Here is a 23254-nt window from a genome sequence, read left to right on the forward strand (position 1 = left end):
GACTTAACTGGGGCCCCAGCACTTTAAGGAGAGGTGGGTAATAAAACCAAAGATTTGGGCTTCACGGTTCTCAAATTTCTTGTTTCTGAGGCCTTTCCCATTCCTGTGTTCTGGATGTCAGGACTTTTCTTATTATAAAAAAAAAAAACACTCCTGTTTATTTTTTGAAATAATATCAATTTTTGACTATTGCTTTATTCTCTCCAGGGTTCTGACTCATTTAATCCTAGAAATAATCACACAAAGTAGATGCTATTTTCTGAAAGCTTACGATGAGGACACTGCAGCCCGGAGGAGTTAAGTGACTTATCCAGGGCAGCACGTTACTAGCAGTAGAGTTTGGTCAGCCTTCTGCCTTTTCAGACCTTCTGAGTTCCCACATTTGTAAATTGACAGTGAAGATGCCTGCCCTCACAGGGTCGAGGTTAAGATGCAAGTAAGGCATTGTGTGCACAGACATGAAGTTTAAAATGCTATGAAATATTAGCTGTTCCTGATAAGCTTATGTTTGTATTTCATACTTCTTTACCTAGTAATTGTTAAACTGTTTTTATTAGAACCTATTAACACACTGAAGTGCTACTAAAATACACAATCTTTGAAACATAAGAATCAACAAAACTAAAAGCATCATTTGCCCAGCTTGGCAGATACTGTCCAATGTGACTAATGATTCCTAACAAAATAGATGTTCCATTAAGTGAGCTAACTACTTGATTTCAGAAATATCAGTCCATTTGCTAATTGTTGTTTTTCTAATTTGCTGATTGTTTTTCTGGGATTCTCTTGCTTTTTCTATGATCCAATGGATGTTGGCAGTTTAATCTCTGGTTCCTCTGCCTTTTCTAAATCCACCTTTTACATGAATTATCTGTTAATGCATTTCTAGAAATGTAGATAATGTTTGCTTACCCAGACCCCTACCATCCTTTTATAAAGTGCCAAAATTAAAGCTTAAAAGAAATTCTGAAATTTTTATTTTTAATTAGTGCTAACTGGTTAAACAGACTTTCTCCTCCTTAACCCAAATTAGGGAGGAAAATTGTCCTTTAAAAAAATTTATATGTGGAAATGAACTCCTGTCTCCACAGTAATCCTTACAGGGAATGTAGGCAAAACCATATCTGTAGCCAACTCGGTTATTCCTTTATGACTTTTCTGCAAGAGAACCAAATAACTTCCTGGTCATTTATTCAAGTCACTTTTTGAAATGTATGGTTTTTACTGGAGTGGCTTTATCATGAAAGTTTCATAGGTTAGTGTATAATTTAAAATGCTTCTGTTCTATCAGATACATAAACTTAATTCATCATCCTGTCATATAAAGATCTGATTCATTTTCGTCCTATTAAAATGTCTAGTAAGAATAATTCAGACCTATATGATAAGTTTTAACATTTTATGAGGAAAGGTTCCTAGAACTAAGGAAATACTAATTAGTGCCACTTCTCAAATATCTTCCTCTCATCTTCCACCCTGCATAATGTGACTTCTGCCTGCCAATATGAGGAGATACAGTTGTCTCCAAATTAATTAGCCATCTCAAAATTTATTATGCTAAAGATTCACTTAGCCCCTGCAAAGTTACAGAATTTAAAATGTATTATGCCTTTTTTTGAAAACAAGACAATTACTGAATAATCTCTTATAATTGTGGTAGATTATTTTTTTTTATCATGGTGATATTTCACATATTTGCACCACTATCAGCTCTCTCTATTTGTATAGATATTCATAGGGTCCCTTATTACTTTACCTCAACAGGGTTATTATTCTCTCTCTCTGTTGAGAAGAGCTAGACTGCAAGAAATACTGCCGGACTTTTTGAGCCAGCCCTCCCGCCCCGCCTCCAATTAAGAACAAATACTTGGAGAACAATTAATAAGTACATCTCTCCTTAAGATGCTTTTTAAGATCAAATTTCCCATTCTTATAAATGATCTGTGAAAGTAATTTTGAGAACTAGTTTTTTAAAGATTAACATAATACTGTCTTTTGGTTTATAATAATGCCATTGTCATATATAAAGTAGACCAAATACTGCGTCAAGGGTATGTATTTAATACCATTACTGAATAGCAGTGGTGTATTATCATTGCTAATGAAGTCTGGTGGTGGTTGAGATTGGAGAGAGGAGGGCCAACATTTACTAATAAGCACCTTTTGTAAGTCAGGAACTGTGCCTATAAAGTAGATTCACTTAGGTTATCTAATCAGTTAGAAATTTGCAAAGCAAAAAAGGATTTAGTAAGGGAGTTTTTATTTTAATGGGAGATTTTTGAAAATAAGAATTTTAGCAAGAGGTTAGTGACCTTGGGGATAGGACCAATAGCCTGTGATTGATGTTTGTGAAGGATAACTGAGCTTCCCCCTCCACCCCCAGCAGGAAAGCCCTCCCTTGGGATCCAGATGAGTGGGCCTGTCTCTTTGGTCCTTTCAATCTTGTGCTAATGGATTTTTGCCCACATGGTTGACCAGCGTGCTAATAGTTTCACTCAGCTATTTGCTTCAGACTATATATAGCCGTTTCTGATTTCTCCCTTACTCAGCTTTCTCTGTAATCCGTTTCCTAATAACCTCATCACAACAAATGATTAAGCCTTTCTGTTGTCTCCTATAGCTGAATCAGAGCCAATGATTGATGGTGTGCTGGGCTCCAAGGACAGACATCCTCATACCCTGAGGCGCCTCCTGCTTCCACCCTCACTTGGGGTTCATACACTGCCTGTGTTGACCTGTCTGTCTGTTCATGAATTTATGACTTCTCCATCTAAGCTTTAAACTCCTTAAGGACAAGGGCTGTTTGTTATTCTTTTCTCTTGTCTCCTTCATTCTTAACCCTTTGCTATGTCATTTTACATTGAGTTTAAGAATACACAAGATTAATATTGTGGTTCATTGACATAGTATTGATCCTCATAGTGAATTCTCAGTTTCCATTTTCCATAAAACCCCACATACTCCAGGCCTGTCCTCTGCCATTTGTCCTACACATAGGTAGCTTCAGCAGTTGTTGTTCAGTTGCTAAGTCGTGTCTGACTCTTTGCAACCCCATGAACTACAGCACACCAGGCTTCCTTGTCCTTCCCTCTCTCCAGGAGTTTGCTCAGACTCATGTCCATTGAGTCTGTGATGCCATCCAACCATCTCACCCTGTCTTTCCCACCATTAGGAAATTTTCCAGTGAGTTGGCTCTTCACATCAGGTGGCCGAAGTATTAGAGCTTCAGCTTCACTATCAGTCCTTCCACTGAATATTCAGGGTTGATTTCCTTTAGAATTGACTGGTTTGATCTCCTTGCAGTCCAAGGGACTCTCAAGAGTCTTCTCTAACACCACAGTTCAAACGCATCAATATGTTGGCACTCAGTCTTCTTTATGGTCCACTTCTCATAGAGCCACTGAAAAACAGTTATCATGCTGGAGCCAGGGGAAGGTGTGTGGAACGTGTATTAAAAGAAGTAATATGTTTGAGTGGCTGATTGTGGATTGCAATCAATTTGAAAACAGAGGCTAATTCATGCTCTTCTCATGCCCCGTGTTTAACCAGTGTCTGTCATCTAGTCCTTATAAAGTATTGGAGGTGGAGGTGACTGAGCAGGTAAAATAAGTGCAAGAGAAAGAGATGTTTATGGTCAGTGATTGTCACCGCTTTACGTTGTCTTCAGCACAACTGCATATCATAAGTTACTTTAAGCTAGCCCTTATTCATACCATCAGTGCTTTTAAGAATAGTCAATGCTGGTGATCATTCATTCATAAGAAGGACAGTATAGTTGTTTTCATTATACATGCAGATTTTCCTCAAAGCATATTGGTAAGTGATTCTTAGAAAAGGACATCATATTTACTGGGAAAGAACTATATTATCTAGCAGATTGATGACATAGGAAGGGAAGAAGGTGACACCTAGAAACAGAGGAAATCTGAAATCTAGTGACATCCATCCATCTAGGATCTTTCACAGTTGGGACTTTTTCTTAAAAACAACACCAGAAGTATCAAAAACTTTCTTTTAGATGTCTTGTGACAGATATGTTACTTTGATAGTCCTTTGTTACTTTATAGAGTGGTGACTTTTATTCAAATGTTCATCCTACTGTTGCAGCTCGTGTGCCTTTTGCTGGGACAGAATGATGATGCATGGTGTCTGCTGCTTTGATTTTCATCTCACCCTTTCATTTGTCACTTTCCACCTCCAGACAGCAAGCGAAACTGTTTGTCTGCCTCAGCTTTACAAACATGTAACTCCCTCTCATGCATGTGAATGTGCTTGTATAGAGTACCTCTTACTTTCCATTGATACCCCCAAATTTATTCTGCTATGTGATGATAAATTCTAGTTTGGATCTGGCCTTGGTATCCCATTTTAATTTTGTAAGAAAAGTAGAACTCATCTTACTGTATCTTCCTTCTGCATGTACCTATATATCAATATGCAGATGTACAGCTTTTAGTTTAACGGCAAAAAGATGATTCAGAAAATTTGAATCAAAGGTAATTCTGGGCAGTAATACTAAACCATTGACTACTAACTTTGCATTATATTGTCTACAGTACAATTTTCATTTATATGATTTAAAGTGAAGTGATGTTTATTAGTTTGATCAGATATACTGTTTTAACACTAAGGGTAAAGGAACTTCTTTTTTAAATGGGTTAGTTTGAAAAGCTGTTTCAATCTTATACTAAATTAATTTTATTTTGAAAAGCAAGCTTTATAGGATTGAACAAATCATATTAAATAAGGTATCTAGCAGTAATAACAAAATCATTGAAGAATACATAAAAACATATTTTATCAAATGACATAATTTTGGTAATAGAACATGAATAGCATACACATATTTTATTTAATTTTATTGTCGGGAAAGGGGATGGCAGAGTTGGGAAAGAGGGAGAAATAAAGTAGGAAAGAAGACACTGACACCGTAGGCCGAAAACCTCCACGCTGTGATGGATTGATTGCGACCTCACACATCACAGCTCTCTCTACGTTCACTTTAGTGATCACAGGCGTTCATTGCAAACCCCTAGGATGTGATCAGGTGCAGTTACACTTTGTAGTTTTGAGGAGGAATTGAGGCTGAGAAAGGTTGTACAACTTGCTTAATGTCCACCACTGACTCACAGCAGAGGTGGGTTTGAACCCAGGTAATCAGACTCTGTGTCCGGGACTGTTTCTCCTACATGCCCCTGCAGATAACTGAAAAGTTCATCATCATGCGCTGCCGTGTTCTCTTGCCATTCTTCATCTTGGTTCATTTATCCTACAACTGATGACATTGCTCTGTAAGATTTGCCTGTATTTGCCTGTACAGTAAAGCATGTTTTAATTTTTAACTTACCAAATTAAACAGTGAGCAGAATCTAGTTATTGACCCTGGTATTGACTCACATTTGTAATGTGCATCTGATACCCGCTTTGAAATAGGTACACATGACAGATAACATGACAGGTAACCCCCTTTCCCCACCAAGGTCAGGCGGAGGTCGGAGTGTGGATACTGGAAAGAGAAACGAGTAACGAGAGTTGACAGACACAAAACCTGTTGCCTCGGAACCCTTACCCCGCAATGGGCGTTCTAGCAGATAAATTCATGTCCCAGCTCGAAAGCCCCGTACGGAGGTTGTCATTCTTCCACAAGGAAAGGCACAGAAGTGGTTTTATTTTTTTTTATTCAGTATCTTAATAGAGGAGTAAGGTGAAGGCTATTAGAACCTTGCCAATCTATGTGTTAATTAAAATATGTTCTCTGTTCTTTATTTATAGTATAAAGATGCGTTTATGAAAGCAAATCCCGGCTACAAATGGTGTCCTACCACAAACAAGCCTGTGAAATCCCCAGCACCTACCACTGTCAATCCGCGAAAGAAACTATGGGCCTTCCCATCTGACTCTTCAAGAGACTTGCCAAGCCCCAAGAAAACAAAGGCTGAAGAAATGCCTCAGCTTAACTTTGGAATGGCCGGTGAGTTTAAACACTAATTTTCCCTGTTCTTAAAGACTAGGGCAGTTCATGTAGGCAGTATTTCTAACAGGTGATAGAGAGGGAGAGAAAAGCAAAATTCATGACCGATAGGAAGTAATGGCAAAAATGTACCGTAGCTTAAAGCTTTGGAGTATGACATGCTTTAGAATGTATATATGTATATGTAAAAAATTAAGAAAGGAGGGTTAGACCAAGTGGTGGAGCCGTTGTAAACATCTGCGGATTCCTGACAGTGATATGGAAAAGCAGACAACAATGTGGACAACAATCCCTGTCAGGAGCTCAGGGATTTTGTAATGTAACAAAACAGCGTACACACTCGTGCCCACTATTAAGTTGTTCCCCGTAAGCACCTTCTCTGGAGAAGGGAATGGCAGCCCACTCCAGTTTTCTTGCCTGGAGAATCCCATGGACAGGGGAACCTGGCGGGCTACAGTTCATGGGGTCGCAAAGAGTCGGACACGACTGAGCCTCTAACACACACTGTAAGCACCTTTGTTGAGTTGCATACCTAAGAAGCCACAATTATGTAGATCGTTTGAGGATATGAAACATCGAGGGCAGGAGGATAAACAGCTCCATCACAAATTTAGGATGGATCTGACAGCTGTTTGTTTAGCGGGAATTGCCATCCCGTTCCTTTTACGGGCCCAGCAAATTGAACATTCCAGATGGTCCTATTTGTTCTGAGCCCTTAATATTCTCTGGGTGGTCAGGAATGTTACAGCATTTATTACCACGAAATAAAGTATTTGTATTCACCCTGCAAATGGTTCTGTCTTCCTAGCTATTATAATACCATAATCAAGAGAAGTTTCCAGGATGAGTTAGGGAGGCTGGGCAGGATGGAAGTGTTGGAACTGGTCTGGAGCTAGAGGATTCCCGTGTCATTTGTACAAACAGATTTTCTTCAAAATGGGAGCTCTGAACAGTTGGCAAAATAGAAAGCTTGGAAATGGAAGTTGAGCAGCACTGTGATGACACTTCACGTTTTAATCGCCAGCAGGCCTAATGAGATTTAACAGTTTGGTGTGTGACTTGTGGGGTGTCACTTGTAAATCTAAGAAATGCAGTCTGACGCCATGGCATTCTGGGCGAACACAGTCTTCAGGTGATTGTTATGTAAATATCTGTGGTGTAATTCTAGGTGAGCTCACAAAGTGATGCTTTGCATATCTCAGAGGAATCAGAATAGAGATCTGTCCTTGTTTCAGGTGTTACTTTGTACAATTTAAGCTTCAACCTGCTTGCTGCTTCTAGGATCCCCAGATTGTGTCAGTAAGAGTTTTTAGAAAATACTTTATCATCAGGACCAAATCAGAGTATATCTTGACTGGCTTCTAAATGAATTCCTTCGATTAGCATGTATCTTCCATTGCTTTTTCTACCACTTCTAGGTCTGGATCAGCCTTTCTAGGTTTTTTTTTTTTTTTTTTTTTGCATACAGTGGCTATTCACAAACCAGAAGTAGTACAGAAAGCTATGAAAGATGTCTGTCTATAGCATTATTTCTGTTAGTTTATTAGTCTACTTGTTATACCCACAAATTCAAATTGGGACCTAGGTTTCAACCAAGATATTTACAGGTCAGCTTTTAAAAACAGCATTCTTCTAAAAAAATACAGAAAAGAAGGAAAAGAACTTTCTCACATTTATCTCATTACATAAGGCCCTGTGACGAATGTTCGAAATCCATGATCACAGCCCTTGTTAAGCTACTGTATAGCTGATAACATTGGTCTGATGTTCCTTTTTAGCACAACGATAGCAAACTAATTTGCTGTTAATTAAAACATGGTTCTTAGCTGTTTAAATCTAGAGGAAGAAGCTGTAGGGCTTTTAGAGGCCAGTTTAAGCTTACATGGAATTTCATTTTATTTTGTTTTCCCTGTAGTCCTTGTCACATGACATTTTGCATTTTTTAATAACCCCAAAGCAGTCCAGTGTGTGATATCAAAGAAGGAAAAGAATTTAAGTTCGTGCAGGTCCTCTGAGTGAAGGGAATGCATGCTATTTATATAAATATAGTTTTGATAATATCCAAATAACATTATATAAGTGTAATGTTATATGTATATAATATATACATATATGTTATAAGTATATGTTAACATAATTAACATAAAAGATGATGGTAATTTCTTGTCTGTGTTTTACTGTCTGTACAGCAAAGTCATATTCATCTACAATGTAAATAGATTATCACGGATGTATGTTCATATTTTAGTTAGTAATTTGAACTAACACATTGTTATCTTTACTAGAAAGCAATTGTTCAATCCTTCTTATCTCTAGAATGACAGTTCCAAAAGTATTTGGCTGCCCCGAGAACTAAAGTTCACTTTTACTTTCCACCCAGTTCATTTCTCCTCATTTTTATTTGCCAATAGATTTAAGTGTCAGTTTTAGCAGCCACAATAGTTCATAAGCTTAACATTTAATTAAGGATTGAATCTGAACAACAGAGAGCCTTGTTTTAGCAAATCAGTCCGTGTTCCTGCATGTCTTCCTACTAGGCTGTCTTCCAACATGGAGCTGTTTTGTGACCACCTGATCATTTGGAGACATATTTTACCTCTACTAAGCTCTTTCTTTTTTTAAAAAATCTCCTGCAGATTCTTTTCTTTTTTTAAAGTTGGACCATTTGTAAGGTGTGGTCAGAGTTGCTTCATGAGTTCTTGAGACAGATTTGTATTCAAAGATGGATTTAAGGACATATCCTTAAACAAAATCAAAAAAGAAAGAGAAAAGAAGCACCTGAATGTCTTCAGGCAACACTATGCCTGATCCTCATTTTTAATTGTAGAGAGATTGCTAAAATAAAAAATGTGTTTATTGAGGACCAGTAAGCACGAGGTTAAGCATTGACTTAGGCATTTTCACATATGTTATTTTATTGAAGTTCTGAAATGTAATTCATTTAAGACAGCCTTAAAGGATATAGGTTTCTTATTGTCGTATTTTCTTTGTTTAGATATAATCCTGGGTCATAGATCTACCAGTTTCTCTTTCTACTTCTGTTGATTATTGAAGGAATGAAAACAAACACCTTCAGTAGTATAAAAAGGGTTCATTTTGATTGCTAAAAGATATTTCAAGGAAGGGCCTGACTATACCCCTAAGATTTAAGATGTCAGAAATACTTCACTGTTGAACTTAGATTGGTTTTTAAAAGTTTTAAAGAATGTTTGAACAAAGCCCACTAAATTTTTGGTGGCCCATTTGTAAAATGTCTTTCTGTTCTCAAGTTCCTCCAATGACCTGGTTCTTTTTATCAGCCCTGATTTCATGTGGGAGAAATAACAATTTGAGAATAACAATCTCAAATTTCTTAGAAAACAAACATAAGCACTGTTTTGTTTTTTTCATCCAAACTTCCCATGCAGTAAGGAAAGAAGCGCTATACTGGGAGCTAATTCATGTTATAAACAGATGTGGTGAATAAAGTGTTTCATTGGAATGGGGGGCAACAGTGGTATTTTTAAAGCTCACAGAAGTATGAGTCCTAAGCATATATATACCAGGTTACTACTTCATAAAGTTCAAAAGTTTTCTATAACAAGTTATGTGTGGTTCTGTTGGATTTCTGATTGTTGGTCTTTGTGAGTATTTTGGATTATATGTTCTCCATGGTTGTGAATTGATAATTTACTTACTTTTGGCTTACTTAGATCCTACTCAAATGGGAGGCCTGAGCATGCTGCTTTTAGCTGGAGAACATGCTCTTGGGACCCCAGAGGTGAGTATCCCTCTGTCCCTACCCCTCTCTGTTCCACTCCTGCTAGAAGCCGAGAACACAGACGCTTGTGTTCTGTTCACAGTGCTTATTCTGCACTTTCACTGTTAACAGCTCATGAACAAATTATGCTTTTAATTTTCATTAAGGTTTCTATGTGCATGATATTATGCCTTGAGAGTAACAGACTGGGTTACATGCACCCAAAAGGACACAGAGATTGGGCGCAGATTTTGAGAGTCTCTGAGCACGGGAGTAATTAGCATTTGCCATGGCTTTGTATTGGAGTCCAGAGGGTGGATCCTGTGAGTCATTCATTCTGTTCATAACAGTGTCTGCTTTTGTGATGTTCCCATTTAGATTTGTTAGTGAGAAGGTGAGAGTTAAAAAAAAAAAAGCATCAGACTGTTGGTCTCTCTGGTACCTGAATAAATCCAAACTCCTGCTTTTGAAAATCAGAAAGCATGGCATTTTAGGATCGCTTATTCTTTAAAATAGAAAATGAAAAAGGACCCAGACCCTAATGACCTTGGTCTTGTTTTATTCCCTTGTATAGTTATTGGGCTGTGTTTGCTAAATAACTCTTAGATATAGCCTTGACAGGCAAGTAGTTGTCAATAGCCATGCATAGTTTGCATTTGTGGAATTTCTCTATTTTCCAAACCCATTTAGCAGAGGCCAGATGCATTGACCTGCTGCTGGTCACATTATTTTATACACTGAAGTCCTTGAGATGGAAATTTTTCAATCCCCAACCAGCATTATCACTTAGAACTAAATAGCAATTTTATTGCATATACATATATACATATGTATGTGTGTACATACATACATATATATACATACATACATATATATATATATATATATACATACATATATATATATATGGGCCTCCCTGGCGGCTCAGATGGTAAAGAATCTGCCTGCAATGCTTGAGACCAGGGTTCGATCCCTGGATCGGGAAGATCCCCTGGAGAAGGGAATGGCAACCCTCTCCAGTATTCTTGCCTGGAGAATTCCCGCCTACAGTCCATGGGATCGCAAAGAGTCAGACACGACTGAGCAACTAACACACACATACACATTTATATATTTCTTCCTTCCTTTCTTTCTTATGTGTGTGCATGCCTTATGAATTACAGTTAAAGCATATTCAGATGGCTGTTTTAGAAGATGCCAGATATTTACATCATAAAACTCCTTTATTATTTATGGTTTATGTTTGGGATCCATAGTAGTTGACCAGATATTCAACTGGATTTAACTTTTTAATTCTTTTTAATTTAGTATCACAATAAATGTGTAAATTTGGTGGACCAGTACTTATTTACAGTGTACTTACCTTTAGCTGAAAAAGGAAACTTGTCACTTTGTACTTTTGCATACTCATCATTCAGCATGTTTGTATTTCCTCACATGACAGCCTTCTCTGGCATCATTTGACTTTATGACACATTAAAAGCAATCAGATTAACTCTGACTAGAGCGTACAGTATCCCAAGCATGTTCCCAAAGGTGAATGTTGGAATAATAATGTGCATTTTGACCTTTCAGCACCATCTGACTCATGATTTCCAAGAATGCACTGTATTGTGAAAGTCAGTATCATCTTTTCTAATAGATTAGATAATAATGAAATTTTCTTCTAAACATCTACTAGTATTCCTTCTAATTTTCAGGAAAAAAATGTAAACAAACATGTATAGAACTTACAGATGGATGAAAATGCTAGTCAGAGAAAGGAATACTTTTTTTTTTCTTTGAATTAAAATTTGTCTTTTGGGCTTTTTTCAGTGAATAGCTCTTCTCCCCACTTATAAGGACAGCAGAGTTTGACACAAACAGTTTAAATCTTGCAGTGGTCAACCTTCCATTTCTGATGAAGGGGAACCATTTTGAAAATTCTCAAGCTAAAGAAACAGAGAAAGTTAAATGGCAGAAAGAAGTGAACCATACAGGAGAAGAAATTTCTTGCTAAGGAAGTTGCCAGCACTTAGGTCTTTAAGAACTACTTCTTGGAGAAGGAAACGGCAACCCACTCCAGTACCCTTGCCTAGAAAATCCCATGGACGGAGGAGCCTGGTGTCCATGGGGTATCTCAAAGAGTCAGAACTGAGCGACTTCACTTTCATCAATAAATTACAATTTTCAAACTTAAAAAAAAAAAAAAAAAAAAAAAGAACTACTTCTAAGAATACAACTCTTTCTTCATAATTCCTCCTTCTCATCTCAGATATATTTAGGCATTATTGAAAATAGTCTTGAGCTGTTGAAACAATAAAGGGGCAAAGTTAGTATAACATAGTGCTGTCTCTAAATATAATTAGTTTGAGAGTTTATTTCATAGCTGTCAGTAGATTTCATTTAATACCTAATTTCTATGCGAAGTCATATTCCAAATATGTAGACATTGTCATAGAACTTTAGGGGCTTATGTACATTGGCAGATGACAAATACGATGAATACATACTTACATTTTTTAAAGAAAATTATAAAGATAATGAGATAAGGAGAAAAGTACAGAAATTTGATACTTCTTAGATTTGGAACAATTACCATGAAGTCTGTTTAAACTATTGGGTAGGACCAGTCAAATAAAGTGACATTTTACAAAAATTCTTCCACAGAGGAGGTCTAATTGTAATGACTTTTTAAAATGCCATGAAAAAATTCTTATTCTGAAATGGTTTATTGAAAAGGAGATTTTCCTTTATTCGTTAGCCTGAAACCTAACCACATAGAAAAAGTCCTCAAAAGCTTATTCTTTTAACATGAAAAATTTAATATAGGTAATAGTTGTATTTTTAAAAACAATTCTATCAACAGAAGGTAGAGAGGCTTATGTTACAGGAACAATAAAATTCTAGGTTAAAGTTTCTTTGGTTTATACATTTTGTAGATGTACATATGATGTGCTCTTGGGGTTTTTAGAGAGAAATTATAGGTTCTTGAGATAGCAGTGAGCAAATAATAACAAGCAGGATGTCTGAGTTTTTGCTTTCTCCTTGTCTTCTGATTAACTCTAAATCTGCCACGGTATTTTTGGCATTATTAGGGCAGCATTTTTATATGCTACTATTTGTGTCTCTGAGGAATAAAGTGGGGTAAGAATTGCATTTACAGTTTGTTTGACTCTTTTTCACATAAACGGTTAGTCCTGTATTTTCCTTATACCCAGAATACACTGAAATGTATTACATATTTGAGGTAAATTTTAAAAAGCAGTGTTTGTTGTTGAAGAGGACATGAGTTAAAGGAGCAGAATAAATGTACAGGCGTACCTCAGTTTACTGTGCTTTGCAGAGACTGCAGTTTTTACAAATTGAGGGCTTTGGGCAACCCTGCGTCCAGCAGGCCAGCTGGCAGCATTGTTCCCACCGTACTTACTCACTTTGTATCTCTCTGTCACATTCTGTCAATTCTTGCAGAATTTCAAAGTTTTCATTATTATTATATTTGTTAATGGCAGTCTATGATCAGCGACCTTTAATGTTACTATTGTAATATGAGCTGGGGGGTGGGGGTGCTACAGATCATAATCCATATAAAAGAGTGAACTTAACTGATAAATGTTCTGTGTATTCTGACTGCTCCACCTGGGTGACAGCATGTCTGTTTATAACATAGTTAACTGAATATTTCAAACCCAGTGTTGAGACCTACCACTCAGAAAGGAAGATTCCATTTATAATACTCCTGCTCATTGACGATGCACCTGGCCACCCAAGAGCTCTGACGTAGGTGCCCAGCAAGACTAATGCTTTCATACTATCCCACACATCTGTTCTGCAGCCCATGGATCAAGGGGTCATTTTGACTTTTAAGTCTTCTTATTTAAGAAGTGCATTTTGTAAGGCTGTAGCTGCCATAGATGGCAATTCCTCTGATGGATCTGGGCCAAGTCATTTAGTTGAAAAACTTCTGGAAAGGATTCACCATTCTCAATGCCACTAAGAATGTGTGCATTTCATGGGAAGAAATCAAAATGTCAACATCAAGAAAATTCCCTGACAGTTCAGTGGTTGGGACTTGAGGCTATCCTGCAAGCCATGCGGCATGACCAGAAAGAAAAAAAATAATAATCAGAATTAATAGGAGATGGGGAAAAGTTGATTCCAGCCCTCCAGGATGACATTGAGGGATTCCAGACTTCAGTGGAGGACGTAACTGCAGATGTGCTGGGAATAGCAAGAGAACTAGAATTAGGAGCTAAAGATATAACTGAATTGCTTCAATCTCATGGTAAAACTTGAATGGATGAGGAGTGGCTTCTAATGGAGCAAAGGAAGTGGCTTCTTGAGGTGGCATCTCCTCTTGGTGAAAATGCTATGAAGATTGTTGAAATGACAAGAAAGGATTTACAACGTGACATAAATTTAGTTGATAAAGCAGTGGCAGGGTTTGAAAGGATTGGCTGCAGTTTTGAAAGAACTTCTACTTTGGGTAAAATGCTAAGAAAGAACATCGCAGGCTCCAGAGAAGTCATTCGTGAAAGGCAGAGTCCATCAATATGACAAGCTTCATTGCTGTCTTATGTTAAGAAATTGCCACAGCGACTCGGACCTTCAGCAGCCACCACACTAATCAGTCAGCCATCAATGTCGAGGCAAGACCCTCCATCAGAAAAAAGATTACGACCCACTGAAGTCTCGTGATAGTCAGCATTTCTGAGCAATAAGGCACTGAAATTAAGGTGTGTATATTTTTTAGGCATAAAGTTATTGTACCCTCGCATGAGTGTGTGCACTGAGTCACGTCCGTCGTGTCCAACTGTGTGCAACCCCATGAACTGTAGCCCCCGGCTCCTCTGTCCATGGGCTTCTCCAGGCAAGAATGCTGGAGGGGGGTGTCACACTCTCCTCTCGGGGATCTTCCCGACCCAGGATTGAACCCGTGACTTTTACCTCTCCTGCATTGGCAGGGGGTTCTTTACTACCAGTGCCACCTGGGAAGCCCTGGTACACTAATAGACTATTTATAGTAGAAACATAACTTTTATGTGCTCTGGAAAACCAAAACTGTGTGTGATTGGCTTTATTGCAGTGTTCGCTTTTGATGGTAGCGGTCTGCAGCTGTGATACCTCTTAAGGTGTGTCTGTATTGAGCAAGACAGCCGTTGGGGAGTGACCACCCCGCCCCATCACTCACTCACTCACACACACACACACACACACACACACACACACACACTCAAAATGGCACGTTAGCTTGTCTCTACTGAGACCCAGTGAAATGTAAGCATTGAAGTCTTGTTAGGAAATAACCCCATAATGGTGAAGGAAATGGAGTGTTTCCAGAGAATACGAGATTTTAGTAAACTTACATAAATCAAAAAGCAAATGAAGCTTTTTAATTGAGAAAATATGATATAAGCATAAAATATACTAACCAGGGAACTTCAGAGAGCCGGTCTGTTGAACAGTGTCCAGCAGCTTAAGTGAACATATCTTCTCTTTTTTACTTTTAAGGAACAGGAAAGAAAAAGTAGAAGAATTAAAAGTAATATTATTAAAAATTTAAGCAAAGTAATAATGTTCACAAACTCTGGGAAGAGCTAAGGAGAAGGAAGTTATTACATTGAGTTCAGCCTTTATGTTTCATATCAGTGAGTTATATTCTGAAGATGGAAATGCAATAAATAAAGTATAAGTATTATGATCTAGAATTTCCGGAAGTAATCTCCAGGACTGAAAATCTGTAGTGTTATATTTTTAACTTTAAAAAATAAAACATAAAAATGTAAAGCTAAATTAAAATTTAAAAATAAAGGCAGGGAGAAATACATTTCAGAGATGAAAGGTGAGATTATTCAACACATAATGTATAGAACAGCTTGGAATAATATTGGAAAGGTCAGTATTAGACCTAGGTGAGCACAGAAGTCATCTTGCCTGAAATGGAAGAGATGATTTGAGGAATAACAGAAAATAAGAAAAATTAGGCAGAGTAATCATAACTGATAAAAAGGTTTGATGGTATCAGTATCTATTTAGTTGAATAAATGAAGACAAACCTTCAGATATTTGGAAAGTGTATTAGACCTGAATTTGTGATTTTCGGATGCCTAATTCTTTTGTTGGCATGAAGAAATATGACAGTAAAGTTAAGATCAAGTCACATTTTTATTTTTCTTCCATCCTGTAAAATGGAGCTAATAATACTGCTTGCCTCTAACTCCCAAGACGTCTATGAAGATTAATTAAGAAACAGCTGTAAGACGTTTTTATCTCTCCTGAAAAGCATTCTAGGGTTGGTACCTAGTATTATTACCGTAATTTATTCTAGGCATTTTGCACGTGAAATGTCAGGCTGTTACTCCTACAGGCTACAGTATGCTTCACCAGCAGCATACTCACATTGAGCAAATAACCTGCTCAAGATTATTTCATAGCCACTTCAAGCTGTGGCTATGAAGTCACCGCACTAGGATTTGAACCCGGAGGGACTAACTTCAGTCTCCCAGTAGCCCACTTGTGATTCAGTCCCTGCCCACCTCACCTCAACCCTGGGCTCTTCTCTAGCGGTATTCTGAGCTGCACCCTTACGTGCAGGTATTTCGTGAGTACGTTCTGGGGACCAAGCCCTATACTAAGCACTTACACTGGTTATCTCATTTCATCTTTCCATGAGCCTTAAGAGGTTGGTTTATTATTTCCCATTTCATAAATGAGGAAACTAGGCTAGAGAGGTTAAATAACTCTCTAATGTCATAGAGCAAGAAAGTCATTATACTAGGATTTAAACCTGTATATGTTCCGTTAAGTAATGAGATGGGTGAAATGAGATAAAGAAAAGGTGGTAATACCAGTATTTGTTAAATTAATGAATATGCCCATATTTAAAACACTGTGAGTTTTAAATTTAAAACAAATACAGATTTTGGTAAAATGGAAAGTTTTCCCCTTTCTTATAATTTCTCATATCAGTGAAATGGGACAGTTATTTTTACTACCTGTTGGTTACATTGAGCTTTCTGCCTCGCTTAGGCTGCTATATTTGACCACTGCAGGATGCTAAAATCCACTCAATTCCAACCCCAACCCCAATTCTTGCCCCTTCACAACTTTTGTCCCCCACCAAAGCTTTTGATATATGGGCTTCCCTGGTGGCTCAGACGGTAAAAGCATCTGCCTGCAATGAGGGAGACCCAGGTTCGATCCCTGGGTTGGGAAGATCCCCTGGAGAAGGAAATGGCAACCCACTCCAGCACTCTTGCCTGGAAAATCCCATGGACGGAGGAGCCTGGTAGGCTACAGTCCCGTGGGGTCACAAAGAGTCGGACATGACTGAGTGGCTACACTTTCACTTTCACTTTTCAAAGCTTTTAATTCCCTTCTCACAGTTTTATAGCTTTTAAACATAGTGAGGAAATACTATATATTTAAATTCACATTAGATGGACTCTTTGAACTTTCTCAGTTCTGGGTGGAGACCCTTCCTTCTTATAAGATGCCCCTGCTCACTGCCCATCCAGCCCAGCATCTTCCATCTGTCACAGCGGGGCTCGCAGGCAGAGAATCAAGTCCTTCTGCCCAAGCTGATTGACAGGCATCTGTCCTCAGTGCGTCCCCAGGCCTCATTGCTCAAGATGTCCCCAGGCTGCATTGCTCCAGATGCTGACGGGCTTGGAGGAACCCCTCCAGTTCCCAGAGGTGGTGGAGAGGGGGAATGGGAAAGGTGGGCAGCAAGCAAGTGGGGCCAGAGGAGAAAGAAGAAGAGGATGCGCGAGAAGGGTGGGACCGCGCTGCTGTTGGCAGTGTGTTTATGCCCACGACCGCCTCCTGTCCTCCCTGTGACCTGTGGGGGAGTCAGCAGTGTTGTGACCTGTGGGGAAGTCAGCAGCGTTGTGACCTGTGTTATCGAGTGAGGAAACGGAGGCGGGAAGATGCTCTGGTTTGTCTCCGCGTCTGTAGCGCGTTATGGAAGTGGCCTGGGGTCTGACTTCAGCTCTGCCACACGGCTTAGGATGACAGGAGCCTTGACGCTGCTGGCCCAGGTGCCCTAAGAAAAGCCAGGGGCTTATCCTGCCTCTCAGCCCAGGATGACTTGACTTGATTTGCGCTCCAGTTTCAAGGAATTCTCGAGTCTCTGTGGTACCGTTTGGGGTGACCCCCAGGGTGGCCCGGTTCTCTTCCAGCTGCACCCCAGGCCTGGCGTCTGTCGGTCAAGTGCACGTCTTTAGTCCTCAGCTGCTCCTTAACCTCATTCAGGTTTAATTAGGAGTGGCTCCATTTTAGTCCTGAAGTAGATTTTGAAGGACTTACTTGGATAGAATATACTTACATTGAGTTCACTTGTGTTTAAAAGCGCAAGTCCATTTAACATCTCATAGTAAGTGCAGATTAAGTGATCAGATGCTGGTATAGAAGGATCCTTGGTAAAAACTGCCGGCTGGGGGAAAGCCTGGGCCAGGTTGAAGGAGGATAAGAGTCAGTGCATGGGCCCCAGGGTCACCCAGATCTTTGGGCTTGAACTCTGAAAGGGACTCCTCTGCTCACAATCCTCCCCCCGCCACCCCACCCCCCCCCACCCAGGATGCCCTCCGGGCAATTCCTGATCGAATCGGGGCCCCGCCTCCTAGCTGGTTTATCTCCTTCACCTTCTCTTCAGCCTCCTGCCTCCAGTCCCTCCCCAGCCGGAGTCATCCTGCACTCCGCGGAAAGCCCTCTCTGACTCCGCATCTCTGGTCCTGCCGCTCCTCTGACTGTAAACCTTGGCTGACTCCCCGTTGCCTTCAGCCTGATCACCAGGCTTACTAAAGTAGCGTTGGGGGTCCTCTCAGTTCAGTCCGTCTCCCACCGCGTCCCCAGACCTCTCGGGCCTCGGCCACGCTGGGAAAGTCGCTGACGCTCACAGACCAAGGCAGGTCACCGCTGCTTTGCCCCCTGCTGTTGGCACAGCATTTCCACAACTCTGGTGGTCCTCCTAGGGGCGTCTCCCAGGCTACGGACCTGACTTCTTCCATCCACCCCCAGGAAGAAGGAAGGCTGCCGCTCTGTCCTCCCATGGACCTGATGACATTCCACCAGGGGCACCTCTGTTCTTAATGTGCCGCTGTCTCCTGCTCTTGAACCATGAGCGCCTTCAGGGCCAGGCTCCTCCCCTTAGGGTTCTTTTATTCCCTGGCACATAAGGCACACAGGTGGGATGCAGCCTTCTTAAAAGAGAGCAGCAGTCTTTGTTCTGGCACATACTGGGTGTTTATTGAGCATTTGTTGAAGGAACGGGTCATCAATAGATGTGTGAATTAGCAAGGGCAGGGATGCGGAGCTGATACGACCCGTGCACTTCGTAGCTTTGGCTGACTGTGTGTTCATCACAGTCCCGCTCTGTGACTGGGGTTTTCCGCCCTGAGAAGTAGGAATGGGCTTAGTAAAACCTAGCTGTCCAGACCACTTACAGTGCATCTAGCTGGCTTGATTTTGTTTCATATAAAGGGACTGGGTCATGTTTCTCTGTCTCTCATTATTACGATGTACGTTTTGCCTGTGGGGAAAATACTACCTAGTCCTAATGCTTAATTATACTAATCATTCCCCTTCCTTGGTTATTGAAAATTATAGCTAATTTAAAGGGAAAATTGGATTTAAGGGACGTTGAACATGTATGCAGCTAACAAAACTGCGGCTAACAAAACTCCCTTTGGCAGTTTTCTTTATTGGGCATATAGCGACACCCAGTGGCTTTATGGATTATTTCAGGAACTATTTCTAGAAGCAGCTACTTGGATTTTTTTCCTGCCTTTACTGAATGTCTCCTCATTTGGCATTTTTCTTCCTTCTTAATTAATGGACAAATACCTTTAATCTCTATATTTTGTTATATTTAGCCATATCCCACTTAGTAAGTAATTTAGAATGCTGTAAATACAAACAGCAAAGTGATACCCCAAGGTCTAGGACCCTCTAATAACATTTCTTAAATAGGAGCCTCTTGTCGGAAATAACCTCTTCCTGCCATGTGGGTACGATGCCAGATTTCTCTGTCAAACATTCACATGTATGCACAAATACATACACTTGCACTGGATGCCTCATTTATCAAATGTGCAAGAATGAATTCTACCTCAGTATATTTTCCATGTCATTGAGCTGTTTTTACATTTTGAGTTTTTAGGTGGAAGTAGGTCTAGCATGTATCACACACGTTTATTTCTGCCTTTTTAAAATAAAGAATACATTTTATAATTATCCTTTTCTTGATAACTTAGAATCATAAATATTAATTTACTACACTCAGGAGAAACTTTAGGACCACTGATCTACTTTGATTTTTTTTAATTTTTGTGATAGCCCACTTTTCTAAGTAACTGAGAATTTTTAAAATTATAATACAATTTTGAAAGGTTACTTTGCATTTACAGTTATTTGAAAATATTGGCTATATTCCCTGTATTATACAGTGCACCTTTAAGTCTATCATAAACCCAATATTTTGGTTAAGTAAACTACAAAGCTTTATAAAATATTTGCATTATAAGTCAACTATACGGCAATAAAGTTTAAAACATAGGATTCCCTATAAACCAGAACAGTATTGATATTTTTCATTGTTCAGAAACTGTATGGAGTTTTATTTAAGTATTCCTTCCAAGAGAGGAATTTTTGTGGCTAGTCATTTCAGGATTTGCTGGCCTTTTTAAAGTACATTTTGTCTCTCCGTGGATCAAATATTTAGAAAACAAATGAAATCTACTGGACTTTTGGGCACCCTGGTTGTCAAACAGTTAAATGACAGCAAGGGAATCAGGCTTTGGCAGCCAAACCACAGGTGGCAAATTAATTAAAGCTTCTGCACCTTTTCTATGTAGCTTATCACTAGAAGAAGGTGGCCATTACTCTTTCAAATCCAAAGGTGACAATTAAAATTTTAAATACTTGCTTCTGCCCAATGGTCTGTGACGTTGTTAGCACATCTTCAGTGTAAACTGGTTTTTGGAATATAACCTGGGTCACTGCCAGCTCTTCCCACAGATTCAGCCATCTAATTATAATCACATGCAGTTATTAAAATTACATAGGGAAAGGTTTAGTAACACAAGAAAATCAATGTACTGTTAAAAGCAAACATTTTGTAACTAGTACAACATCCCATTTCTGTTGAAAACATTATCTCTACACACAACTTCAAGAATATACGTGGGATTCTAACGGTGCTTATCTTTGGGAGATAACATTGTGGATGAGTTTTCTTCTGTGTTTTTTTTTTTTTTTTTCCCCCAGATTTTAAACAGTGATCTTGGATAATTTTATTTTCAGAAACAGGTTTCTAAAAAGTATTTTTAACTTTCATTTTTCCCCTAGAGTAAAAGATAACTTGTTCCCTAAGATTCTCTAAATTCTCTAACTTTGCCATTCAGCGAAGAAAAGAGAGGGGACACACTCATTTGGTATTTAAAAGACATGTTATCAACTTTAGTTAATTCCACAAGTACTTGAGTATCTACATTGTGCCCAGGAAATGTTGAGGATTCTGCGTTAAACCAAATCCCTGGGAGAAGATGGCGCCTAAACACATTCTTATGTCTTGTGGCGGTCGTGATCGTTGATTGTTGGGGAGTAAGAGGTGTCATTTACCCCTCTCGTCATATGTCCTTTATCTATAAAAGGGGGTGGATCAGAGGGATACTGAAAACTCTTCCCTCCTAACATGCTGTGACTCCTGTGACTTATGCATTACAGGCTACCAAGGTGATTATTTCATCCAAATGTAGTCAATTTTAACATTGAGTGAAAAAGGAAATATGTATCCTGAGAATAGTACTTGATTAACAGCAAGAATTTTTTTTAAAAAAAGTCAGTAGTGTTTCTGTAACTATTTTTAATAGTGAAAAATCACAAGAAAAGATTTTAGAGTGTTAAATGTATACTCAATATAGTAAATAATATACAAGAATATATTATAAAAGAAATTTCTCTTAGTAAAATAATACTAACTTTTCCAAGATTGAGACTTGTATATAAATTCAGGAAAACCCTGGAACACAAAAATTTGACCTTAGGTTTATTTTCCCAAAAGGTTTATAATGATCAAAACTCATTTGTGTTTTCATATAGTCAAGTGATATGAAATATTGGGGAAATGCAGAATGTGGAAAAAGTAGATATTTGTTGGGTTTGGTTGTAGAAAGCCAAGAGATCAGACGAATATCATTGTAGAAATTACATTTCTCTTTGGTTAATCATCATGAAATGCATTGCCTTGTCTCTCTCCTACTATTTATGGCATTATATTTAGCAAATGAATGAATATATAAAACTTTATAAAACCATGTATAAGACTTTGCAGAATATAACTATCTTTTTGTCACAGTACTGCCTCAAATTTGGGAATGAAAACCATTCCTTCCTTAAATAGGAATGTTTTAGGTGACCTTTGTCCTCTGTTGTCAGGCAGGAGCTATTTGTGTGACGCCTCACGCCACCTTTCTTTGTTTTAGATCTCCTCTGGCACTTGCAGGCCTGATGTTTCAGAATCCTCTGAATTGCGTCAGAAGTCACCATTATTTCAGTTTGCCGAGGTAAGATACATGTTGCAATCTATAGTTAATGAAATTGTCAATTGAGCTTCAATTTAGGCTGATGACAGTAACCTAAAGCAATGAAGAACTCTTCATTCTTAGACCAAATAGTCATAAATGGGAAAATAAACCAAATTTTGAAACTCTAGAATCTTTTTAAGGAATAAATATCTTTCTAGAAACGTATTATTAACTCATACTAAATGTTATTTCCCTTAAACCTCATCACTAATTTTTATTCAGGGCTAGGAAAGTTAAGAATATAATTGAATTATTGTTAGAACTTATTTATCAGGTGTTAATTTGACAAGTATTGAATCAGAAGATAGAATTGACTCATGGTTATTGGCCGTGCATTCCTTTTTATTTAGCTTTAATACACTTTTCTCTTAATTGAAACTTTAGCATGCAGTTGGCAGTTTTCAAAGTCTTGTTTCTTAATGTTAGGCCTGTTTGGCTCAGTATGTCTCTAACTTACAGATGATGTCGAAAGCACATTATCCTTGATATCAAGTCTAAAGGTTAAGACTGCTTCCCAAAATATCTGCATTTACCCTGGAACTCAATATGGAGCCCTCACTGATTAATTTTTTCTCAACGTTAAACCACATGGTCCCCCCTTGATCATTTGAATTGTCTTTCACTAGACCTTCTCTCACACTGGCATCCCTCCTAATGTTAGCCCCTTGCGGTACAGTCTTGTCCAAGGAGAACATATTTTTAGTTTCAGACTTTTTTCTCCTCTAGTGTCCTTTCCTGGTGGTTCTCAACATTTCATTGACAGAATTACTTTTCACACTGGCATATTAGGTCATTCCTTTTATGACATTGTTGGTAATATGCCTAAATGTCCTGCTGATATCACCAGAATGTTATAATATATATTTGCTCACATAATGCTCCTTATCTATCACTTTCCTGTCTGCTCTCTGTGAGATGTGCCATGAATTCTAACTGTTTTGTATATTGTTTCCTCAAGAATTTAATATAGTAGGGTGTTCA

The 23254-nt window shown here is 38.6% G+C and overlaps 1 protein-coding gene across 13 annotated transcripts in view; it reads left to right on the forward strand.

The window, feature by feature from the left end:
* Nucleotides 1-23254, forward strand: part of BBX (BBX high mobility group box domain containing) — a 299562-nt gene that overhangs the window by 215898 nt on the left and 60410 nt on the right. For all 13 annotated transcript variants that reach the window (XM_043448957.1, XM_043448969.1, XM_043448958.1 and 10 more), the window contains 3 exons: nt 5773-5971; nt 9664-9731; nt 22172-22252. In XM_043448957.1, coding sequence (XP_043304892.1) covers nt 5773-5971; nt 9664-9731; nt 22172-22252 — 348 coding nt within the window. The remainder of the gene's footprint in view (nt 1-5772; nt 5972-9663; nt 9732-22171; nt 22253-23254) is intronic.

Source organism: Cervus canadensis, chromosome 27 (genome assembly GCF_019320065.1).
Source record: "Cervus canadensis isolate Bull #8, Minnesota chromosome 27, ASM1932006v1, whole genome shotgun sequence".
Taxonomy (NCBI): domain Eukaryota; kingdom Metazoa; phylum Chordata; class Mammalia; order Artiodactyla; family Cervidae; genus Cervus; species Cervus canadensis.